Here is an 11,605-nt window from a genome sequence, read left to right on the forward strand (position 1 = left end):
AATTGGTTAAAAAACTACTTCAAGGCTAAACGCACAGTCTTAAAAATTGTCACATCAGTAAGAATGCTGTACAGTAAAACAAGGACAACAATTGTTCACCAATTTAAGATTCAAAATGAAATCACTAATATTTTATGTAAAACAACAATTGAGTATTCACTCTGTCTTTGTGTGCATATTAAATGTAAAACTGTGAATTGATTGATGAAAAGAATATAAAATAATTTATTAGGTTGAGGAATAATTCGTGAGCGTTTTTAAATAATTTCATTCAAGCATTACATGCAAGACTATACTATACTTCAATGCATGAAAACATGCAAAACACCCAAAACATTTATTATGATACTTTATTTCATGTAATACCTAGGTATATAGTATGCATTGTTTTAAACGAAATTGCAAGAAATTAAATGCGAAAAGCAGATGGTGTTGAAAATGCTCGATTTTGTCCACTTGACATTCCATTTAATGAGCTGAAAATGAAAGCAAAAATTAAAGACATATGAAAATCAAACACACCATCTATTAGAGCAAAAATTATCTACCAAATGACATGAAATATTTTGCGAAAGCGTTTCATTTATGAATATATTTTTTTAACTGGAAAAAAACGCTCACGAATTATTCCTCAACCCAATAATAGACTACATTGTTGTTAATTAGGTTTCTTTCTGATCAATGTGTGTATTGTTTTAATAGCATATTTACCTAGGTCTAATGTTTATTACTTGATATTCAACGTGCTACTTTAGATACTTCTTTGTTTCTTTTCATTAATAGATTTTAAGATAGATAACTTATATATTAATATTTTATTTCCTTTTGTATTGAATACCTGGATTATCCCACATCTTTTCATTAATCCACATAATGTATGTTAATGAGTTTATATTGTAGTGGTCTTATCAGGTGAATTAATATCGGTGTATATTGCTTTAATAGCATATCCACCTAGGCCTAATGTTTATAACTTGATATTCAATGCACTACTTTAGATACTTCTTTGTTTCTTATCATCAATAGATTTTAAGATAGATAACTTATATATTAATATTTTATTTCATTTTGTATTGAACACCTGGATTATCACACATCTTTTCTTTAACGAGTTTATATTGTAGCGGTTGTATCAGGTGAATTAATATTTTATTCTTTGTGCAGACAAACACCAACCACGTCAAGAAAAAAAGCCAAAGTCTCAAAGCAGAAAAGCTCCAAGATCCTGATCCGTAACATTCCTTTTCAAGCAACTAAGAAGGAAGTTCAGGAACTTTTCAGGCATGTGTATCCTGATCTGTATCTTCTTATCTTACGTTACACTTTTTGTTACTGAAATACGAAATGTATAACACATCCAATTAAAATGCAGTGCTAATTTAAACACAAACAGCAGTTGTGGAAATTCCTCATCTACATTCCAAATGTTTCCACTTTGCATCATGGGGAACTTTTTACAAGTGGAAAAAAATAACTTTATAAGGAAATTTTAAACATATTAAAATAAATTTTTGATCAGTAATTCAAAATTTTATTCATTTACTGTTTGTCACAGAGAAATTTACTCATAGCAATTACATCAGGATACACTTTTTTTTTCACATATGGGTGAGCTGGGGAGAGGGTATTATTCTTTGTTTCAACTTGGAGTAGCCTGGCATGGCCAAGTGGATAAGGCACTCAACTTGTAATCCAAAGGTCGTGGGTTTGAATCCCTTTTACACAAAACATGCTCACCCTTTCAGCCATAGGAGCATTATAACGTGATAATCAATCCCACTATTCATTGGTAAAATAGTAGCCCAAAAGTTGATGGGGGGTGGTGATGACCAGCTGTCTTCCCTTTAGTCTCACACTACTAAATTGAGGACGGCTAGTGCAGATAGCCCTCATGCAGCTTTGCGCGAAATTCAAAAAGAAACAAATATCTTATGGTAAATCCAGGATGTGTCAGCAAGGCTCTTTATTTATGATACTGGTCTGTGTTATCACTTATGAAACTTATTTTAGAGTTTAAAACTATGAGTTTCCTTTTTACTGTGTATTATATGTAATTTAAAAAAGAAAGTTTTTCCATTATATACTATGACTAGACTTTTTGACCAGTAGGAATTTTACAATGCTTTCATAAAATGAAAACTATTTATTTGTTTTACAATATTTTTAGTGTGTTTGGAGAACTGAAAGCTGTTCGATTGCCAAAAAAGTTTTCTGGAACAGGAACACACAGAGGTTTTGGGTTTGTAGATTTCCTGACAAGGAATGATGCAAAGGTAAGAAAACCTGAGGCAAACGTGCTGCATATTTTCAGATGCCATTCCCAAAGAACCTCCAAAGATTCTAGAATATTTATTTTTAGTTTGAAAATATTCAACTGAAGTTAATCCAGTTAGAAAAACTGCTTTTTTCATTGTTAATGAACAAATTGCTTACATGAGCACTTAATATATTACTTTTATTTATAATTAATTATTAAAAGAAAAAGAATTTTCATTACGCATGCTTTTAGTTCGTTGTACCTACAATACTTGTCACATAAAAATGGTTGAAAAAGCAAATGATGTGTTTTTAGAGGTGGTAAGTTTATTTAAAAGGTATTCTAATAATGGAAAACCTTTACAACAAAAATCACATACTGCACTTTAGGGCAAGGGTTGCACTATAAGAGTGATAATTGAGTTCCGTAATTTGGTCTGACAAGGTAGCCCAAAAGCTCTAGTCCTTCATAATGAGGGACAGACCGCCCTTGAGTAACTTTGTGCAAAATTTAACAAGCAAACATTGTGCTTTAAACCTAAGACTCTTCAGCCCACAACTGACAAGCAAAACACTGGATGACACCTGGCCCAAACGTATTAAGTCTTCACATCTGTCAGTACAAGAACATGCATAAAGAGTGGTTTAGGTTTTAGGACAGATGAAAGAAAGTAACTTTTATGGTTTAAATTAATTAAGAATATAATAAGTTTGTTTTTTTAATTTTTAAGTAAGAAGTTGTACATAGGCAGAATTTTATGCGATTATGTTTGTTGTTTGGAACTAATTGTAACCTCGTTCATCAGTAGAAGGTGCAAATAAGTCAAGAGGAAAAACAAAGTATGCTGAGAAAACCAAACTTTATCATAATATAGCTGATGTAAGCTACCAGGTGACACTATAATAAGGCTGGTCGATTGTACTTAATACTAAAAATCTCTGAACATTATGAGTTTAAATCCATCTTGAATGACACATAAGATTCAATGTTGACCTCTGGTTGTAGTGGGGTAAGTGAATGAAAATACGTTCTAGTTTGGATAATGCTGGTCCATCAGCCATCAGACGTTATCTTCCACTGTATGTTAGTGTCCATTATACATCTGGGTAGACTAAAAACACTTAGTGTACAAAACGTCTTGCTCAAGGTTATGAAAAAGTCTTGAATTTGCAAACTTTGTACCACGAAACTGACCACTGTTAGATATATGGTAATGTAGAGAATGTTCTTATGGATACATTTTTATTAAAGGCAAATGCAAGATTTGATAAAATGTGTTTATTTATTTATTATGAATTTTTGTGTATATATATTCCAGAGGGCGTTTAAGGCACTTTGTCATAGCACTCATCTTTATGGCCGTCGTCTGGTGTTAGAATGGGCAGACACTGATGATACTGAAGTGGAAACATTGCGTAAAAGAACAGCAGAACATTTCCACGATGGTAATAGGTTTTAGTAACACATCATGTAATTTAAAACTTGCATTTAAATGTTTTATTTATATTTTTCATAAATTAATGTAAACTTAAAAAAAAAAAATCGCACTTGTTATAGCTCAACCACTGTCTGGTGCTATGTTTTGGCATATTTACTTAAAAGTGTATTTTCCTCAAAAACAGCTTTATACCTCAAAAGCTATTTCAGCCAAATATGAATTTGTATTGTTAATATAATTTTTAAGGATAGGTGGCGGAAGCTTTCCTAAATTTAGCAGTAATTAGAATAGGTAACGTAGACTAAACGTACATGATAATATCGTAAATGTGAAAAAAAAAAAAAAATCTTGCTGCTTATTGTGTTAACAGTACAAAATTAACAATTTATTTTTGTGTTTATTTTTGTTCTATTGACATCTAATGTGAATATTTCCAGTTATGCGAATGAATCCTTCATAAAAATCAAATTCTTATAATTAGCTGAAGCAAATTTGATTGACTTTTTCGTCAGTTCTTTACGTTGAAACAAACACTAGTTACATTGCAGGATGTAGTAGTACAACATTTATCCTTGATGCCTCCTTCAATAAATATGGTTTCTCGCTTTCTTTTTTTTATGAATGAAAGAATAAATGGATACTCATTAAAATGCATTGTAGTAGCAGACCGGCATGTCCAGGTGGGTTAAGGCGTTCGACTTGTAATCCGAGGGTCGCGGGTTCGAATCCTGCTCGCACCAAACATGTTCGCCCTTTCAGCCGTGGGAGCGTTATATGTCACTATTCGTTGGTAAAAGAGTAGCCCAAGAGTTTGGCAGTGGGAGGTGATGACTAGCTGCCTTCGCTCTAGTCTTACACTGCTAAATTAGGAACGGCTAGCGCAGATAGCCCTTGAGTAGCTTTGCTCGAAATTAAAAAAAAAAAACAAAACAAGCGTTGTAGTAATTACTTATTTTCATTCATAAAATATATTAATATTAATAAAATGTTAAAATTAATCATAATAAGATTTTAAAATTAATTTTAAAAAACGCCTAATTTTACATTATTGCACTGTTTAGCCTAATCGCTTGCATTCTCACACATTGGGAAAACGCTGATGTAGTGCATCTTACTGATAGTGAACGACAGACAACACGCGTACCCTAATGGCAGTGTACGGTTTTAAAACAAGTCTGGGAATACGAGGTTTAACAAAACAAGATCTGACTGTTATTTGGTACGTTTAAACTACCGATTGTGAGTTTTAGTTTATCTGTTTCAGAGATTCCATCATATTGCAAAAAGTTCAGTCTTTGTTTCGCATATGATTTTGACATTATAATATTCGTGTTTTATTGAGGTTTTAATTAATGGTTTGTAATAGGTATAGCTATACCTTGGACGTAATTAGTGGATATAATTAAAATAATTGTGTGAAACCAATTATGAAAAATTCCAGTTGCTCAAACTTGTTATAATACGTAAATATATTTATATTTATTGAAAAGCTGCCAAGGCTACCCCTAATTTTATAACTACTCACAAGTCAGCAACCCTACCATGTATATTGATTGACTGTGACTCTTATGAAGCATCCGCAGCTTAATGTACGAGGAACATTTTGTGATATCGCACAGACTCGAACCCAGGTCGTCAGGTCCAAAATCAAGAGCCAATCTGCGAACGATTATAATACTGAAGTGTGAAACTGGGGGACAAAGAAGACCTGGCCGCGTGGTTAAGGCACTCGACTCATAATCCTAGGGTAGTGGGTTCAAATCCCCGTCACATTCGCCTTTTCATCCGTGGCGTTATAATGTGATGATCAATCCCACTATTCGGTGGTAAAAGAGTAGCCCAAAATTTGGCGGTGGGTGGAGATGACTAGTTGCCTTATCTCTAGCCTCACACTACTAAATTAGGAACGGCGAGCGCAGATAGTCCACGTGTAGCTTTGCGCGAATTTCAAAACCAAAAAAGGCCGATGGTTTACGTTGTGCATTATATCAGTCTGGTTATTGTACTAAAGTATAGAAGTCTGTGACAGAAGGTTGATAATAAATTCAGTTATTTATAGTACTAAACACGTGGTTATAACACATGATATCGATTAGCAACGCCCCTGGTGGGACAACGGTAAATTTACTGGTCTGCAATGCTAAATCCGGGGCTCAATTTCTCGCGACGGACATAGCAATATAACCTAGCGATCAGCAGCAACAAAGTCTGACACGGAAGTGGTAAAGAGGAGAGAAAAAAGTTTCTTTCGACTCCCAGGGTGTCATTGACCAGTAACTAGAGCTAGCATTAAGTTAATCTTTAAAAGAGTGAATTAACAAACAAAAAACGAATAATCACAGACAGACACTGCTACTGTCAACAGTTTACAACTTGTTGCTACATTCCCGCCTCCTGGCTTTACGATTTAACTCTTGAATAAGTTTGGTATGGTTTGAATTTCGCGCAAAGCTCTTCGAGGGCTATCTGCGCTAGTCGTCCCTAATTTAGCAGTTTAAGACTAAAGGGGAGGCAGCTAATCATTACTACCCACCGCCAACTCTTGGACTACTCTTTTACCACCGAATAGTGGGACTGACCATCGAATTATAACGACCCCACGGCTGAAAGGGCGAGCACGTTTGGTATGACGGGAATTCAAACCCGCGACCCTCGTATTACGAGTCGAGCGCCTTAACCACCTGGCCATGCCGGGCCTCTCTTGGATAAGTAAAGTAGCTACAAATCAATTCACATGTGTTGTGTGTGTTGACATGGTGGCCACATCACTTATGAAGAAACAATTCATACTTTCTTCGAGTGTTCTTCATGACTTAAATATGTTTTGTGCTGAAATATTTATTTCTATAATAAAAACCCAGACGGTTGACACAGAATGAGAGTTATAAGTGTTAATTAATGTGACATAGATGACATTCAGGGCAGTTAATTTGGTTGCTAGATATGTGAAGGTCACCTTGTAGGGTATTGTCAACTGTAACAGTTCTGGCTTAGTTAGTTATTAATGTTACCCATCATGTAGTGGTGGAAGTGCAGCTATTGTTACTAATGTTACCCATCGTAGTGGTGGAAGTGCAGCTATTGTTACTAATGTTACCCATCGTATAGTAGTGGAAGTGCAGCTATTGTTACTAATGTTACCCATCGTTAAGTAAGAATTATTTTGATTTTCTAATGTTTGTAACGATATGTTTGACAGTTTGAGTGGTAATGCCACGTTAGAGGGAGCCACTATATATATATTCATGAAATTTCTGTAGGAGTGTATGTGTTTGCGGTTGTGTGTTACGTACGTTTGATTGATGGAGATTTGAACAGACCCGTTTCTTGGTTCTGTGTTGTCCACTTTGGTTCTCTCCTCACTTTGTAATCTACCATATCCTTTCCTCTTTTAAGCCCCTTCCCTTCGTGTTCATTTCATGTTATCCAGTTGAGCGATGACATAATGAAATACCAGGTTGCGCTGCTCTTCCTCCAGAGAACGCGCGAACTGTCGTCATTGTCACGTGCATTTATCCAAACACCAAAGAAGGCGAAGGGAGGGGGTCTCCTGCGTTGTGTTGCATCGCGGCCACGTCACACACAGAAACTTGATTTTTTTTTCTAAACCTACTCGTGTTGCACGTGGCCCAAGAATAATAGAAAAATTGAAACGACCACCGAAGGAGAAAGTACAACAAATTCACAAACCGGCTTCTGTATAGCGCAAATGTACATACAGTTTAGCTTGTCACGTACATAGCACGTTACACTCGAGAATTAGCAAATTATTGTATTTCGATTCGATCTACCCTGCACGTGTATGAAAGTAGAAAGTTACACGTCGTGATATGTATTAATACACAGATTATATCACTGTTTTTCCCGTTATTGTTACATAGCAAAATTTAGTTGCGCCTCCTTTTTTCTGATCCCTTTATTAGAAAACGATTTCTCGACTACTGGGATTCTGTTATGTTTGGAAGTTCCCAGTTAATACGTTTTATGTTAATTACTCGAAGGAAGAATGGGATATCAATGGAAGCCATGATGGTTTGTCGTTGTTGTTGTCTTACTTTCTCCAATGGTTTTGGTTTTGATTTAATCGCTTCATACCCCACCTTATTGTAAATTGGACTGAAATTTTTCCACTAATCTTCATCATTAATCTTAAGACCGATTTATTTAAAGTTCATTCTTTGCTTTTTTTTCTTCTTCAGGTTCTATATCGAAAGGAGTAAAGAAGTCGTCACTAATGGCAGAATTAGATGGTTGAAGACATTCAAGTATGACGGCAAGACAGTTTTGTAAGTTATTTGTAGAACGAATGTATGCTTTTTAAAAATAATTAAACTGACAATAACGTAAAAACAACACGTCGATGAATATATTTAACTTCGTTTGTCTATCTCTAAATACGATTAACAATAGATTGGGTATACATTTTAACCGGTCAGATAATAATATAAATAGCTTTTATCTTTGTCTGGTGTATAATATAGTTACAACAGTATCACCTTTAACGTGAACATAGATATATTTAATCTACCCCAGGTTCGAAACAAACAAGGCCCGATATGGCCAAGTGGTTAAGGCGCTCGACTCGTAATCCGAGGGTCGCGGGTTCGAATCCCCGTCACACCAAACATACTCGCCCTTTCAGCCGTGGGGTCATTATAATGTGACGGTCAATCCCAGAGTGGTGATGACAAGCTGCTTTCCTTCTAGTCTAACACTGCTAAATTAGGGACGGTCAGCGCAGATAGCCCTCGAGTAGCTTTATTCAAAACAAACAAAACCTCTTCTCCCACCACTTTACTCACACACACATATGTCTAAGACGATAACGACTATGTGCTAGAGTGTTACGAACATATAACACTCCTTCCTCAAAATACACAAAAGAAAACTTGTGGTAGCTGTATTCTACTCTACATAACAAGTTCTGGAATAAAAATAGTGCAAACTAAAATGTTATAATTTTGGATTATTGGGTAATTGTAGTAGGAATGAGGACAAAGTTTTTTTCATGTCCACAGCTTTTAATTGAATTATGGTGAAGTAATCATAGCTAATTTGTACTCCATATTCTTTGTGACATTTTTACTGTTGTCATTCCTGTGTGTTTATTTTTAAATTAAAAATAATAATTTATGTGCTTTATAACGTTAGTTTAAACATATATGTTGTGCGTGGATTTAGGACTAGCTTAAATCTCATGAACTGGTCGAACTTAATAAAATGTTTTCAGGATTACGGTCGAAAACATCGTTAGTGACACGAGTGGTGTTCTAATAATTTTTTTTCTTGTGTATTATAATACACCCTTGTGCAAATTAATTGAAACAAATGGTCATTTTACAATATTTACAGCATGGCGGCCGGTGTAGGCTCGCTGAACCCTCTTATTTCCTTTAATTGTCCTTCTTTCACACAGAAGGCGTCATTAGCTGTGTTTTGCAGTACGGTCGATATATTTTTGGGAATATATGACAAAATTTTAAGGAATATTACGTCATTCGAAATTGCGTTAGAAGGGCAAGGTGACCAGTCAAAAAATAACTTTTACCAACTCAATGAAAAAACGGTATCAATGGGGTCTGAAATACAAGAACTGGACGCAAGAACAATGGAGGAAGGTGTTATTCAGTGACATTTCTTCATACAAGGTCAAAGAAGTCTGCATGTTGGCAAATCTACAGGTGAGAAACTTCGAGAATCTCACATCAATCAGTTCGTGAAACATCCCTTGAAGAAGATGTTTTGGAGCTTTTTCAGCTACTATGGCGTTGGAGGCTTACATATCGAAGAAGGTTTGATGCGAGGACCACAGTACATCGATGTTTTGCAGAGAGAGTCGTTCCAGAATTGAAAAAGAGATTTCCAGATGGATCTGGCATTTTTCAGCAAGATCTGGTTCCGTGCCACTCATCGAAACTTGTGAGGAATTTTATGACTACAACGCGAATAAATTTGCTGGACTGGCCTGGAAACTCTCTGGACTTAATTCCTATTGAAAATCTTTGGGCGATTTGTAAAGAAAGACTTCGGGGAAAAGACTGTACTACGAAAGATAAGCTAATTGAGGCCATAATTGAGGTGTGGTACCGCGATCCAAAAATTGGTAAAGATTGCAGTCAATTAGTGGACTCGATGCCATATAGAATTAATGAACTTCTGAGAAATTATGGTGGTCATTTGTGAGTAAGTTTTGGATTCTCAGAAATAAAACGCAAAAAAATTGAAAAAATCGTAATTTTCCGACTTGTTTCAATTAATTTGCACAAGGGTGTACATCTCACTAGATATCTTATCAAAATAGTTTATTTTGTGATCAGGAGTTCTTAATAACTGATTTTTTCTATTTATATTTTGTAATATATTTCTTTATATATTTTTTTTATTTTTCAAGTTTTTGAACTTCGTACTCTTAATATCGTTTGTTATTTCACCAATCCGACAATCGGAGTCATCCATTTAATGTTATCAAACCAAACACCGTTACTGATGTACAGTTAGTATACAAAGATAGTTATTCTGAAAACATACACAGATAAATGAATTTTTTACTTGAGTCTATATTGTGTCTTCTTGTTTATTATTAGTATTTTACAATCTGGTTTCAAATGCTCGTTAAAATTGCAACTGTTGTTTTCATGAGTGTAAATATAAAACACTTCGTGTTTTGAACTACTCAGTATTTAAGAACAAGGCTTAACTTCCATATTTTTTCGTTGCATTATCATACTTTGCCCTTTCTAGATTTTTTCTTAAAAGAAAAGTAGCGTAGCGGCGCAAGGTCTTCCAGATGTGGCCGTTGTATGGATTAATAGTATAGTAAATTACGTAATTTCTGGAATAGTTAAGTGTATTCAGATGGGTGTACGTAGAAATCTAACCAGATAAAACATTGCTAGACTGTAGAATAATACAAAAATCTTATTCATTTGTAAGACGCACATTAATCGTGTATATAAATATGTTCTGTCTCGCTAGCTGATAATACAACTATATGTATCACAGATGCCTCATTGAACCTTCACGATAGTGCTGCCATCTTTTGGATGTCGTATTTATTTTATGTTACACTTTTGCTTTCACTCTCAAGTTCTTGATAATTGCGTGTGATACATCTGCGTCAAGTGTATGTTTAAATCGTCAATTCCAATAAGTCTCGAAGCTTGGAAAGATTTTATTGATGAGTGAGAAACTAATAAGATATGAACCATCAATTTCAATAAAAAAGAGACACCTAGTGAAGTTTAAGAAAAATATCGATTTTTTTTTTTCATTTTTTGAAACTTCTTTTGTTTTTCTCCATTTCTTCAGGTTTTTCGTTACCAGAAATTTATTAAGCCTGGTTTTCACTAGCGATGTCGTCTGTTCAAACTGTGTTTGTGAGAGAAAGAGACACCTGTCAAACAGTTCCTGAATTAAGGAATGAAAATGGAAGCGAAAATATAAAACACTTCGTGGAAAATAAATTGTTTATTTATAAAATATTTATCAGGGCTTCTAAAATCATTAAAAAATGTTTGATACCATTATAGATTATTGATTTGTGTCCAAATTTCTGTATTATCGACACGAAAAATGTTATTTTTGTAGTATTTACTATACTCGAGAAAACAAATAATTATAGAAACGCAAGATACACAACATGGCCAAAGGTATGTGGACACCCCTTCTAATTAGTGGGTTCGACTATTTCAGCCACATACATTGTTAACAGGTGCATACAATCAAGCATACAGCCATTCAATCTCCATAGACAAACGTTGGCAGTAGAATGGGTTGTACTGAAGAACTCAGTGACTTTCAACGTGGCACTGCCATAGGATGCCATCTTTCCAACAAGTCAGTTCATCAAATTTCTGCGCTGCTAGAGCTGCACCAGTCAACTGTAAGTGTTGTTATTGTGAAGTGGAAAC

General features: G+C 34.8%; 1 protein-coding gene across 1 annotated transcript in view; it reads left to right on the forward strand.

Annotated features, from left to right (window-relative positions):
• LOC143253804 (putative RNA-binding protein 19) overlaps positions 1–11,223 on the forward strand; it is a 38,929-nt gene extending 27,706 nt beyond the window's left edge. Inside the window, exons 23-27 of the mRNA XM_076508213.1 lie at positions 1,165–1,281; positions 2,168–2,273; positions 3,576–3,702; positions 7,895–7,981; positions 11,004–11,223. Of these exons, the coding sequence (XP_076364328.1) occupies positions 1,165–1,281; positions 2,168–2,273; positions 3,576–3,702; positions 7,895–7,950 (406 nt within the window). The 3' untranslated portion in view covers positions 7,951–7,981; positions 11,004–11,223. The remainder of the gene's footprint in view (positions 1–1,164; positions 1,282–2,167; positions 2,274–3,575; positions 3,703–7,894; positions 7,982–11,003) is intronic.
• The last annotated feature ends 382 nt before the right edge of the window (positions 11,224–11,605 follow it).

The sequence above is a fragment of the Tachypleus tridentatus genome, chromosome 6 (assembly GCF_004210375.1).
Source record: "Tachypleus tridentatus isolate NWPU-2018 chromosome 6, ASM421037v1, whole genome shotgun sequence".
NCBI classification, from domain to species: domain Eukaryota; kingdom Metazoa; phylum Arthropoda; class Merostomata; order Xiphosura; family Limulidae; genus Tachypleus; species Tachypleus tridentatus.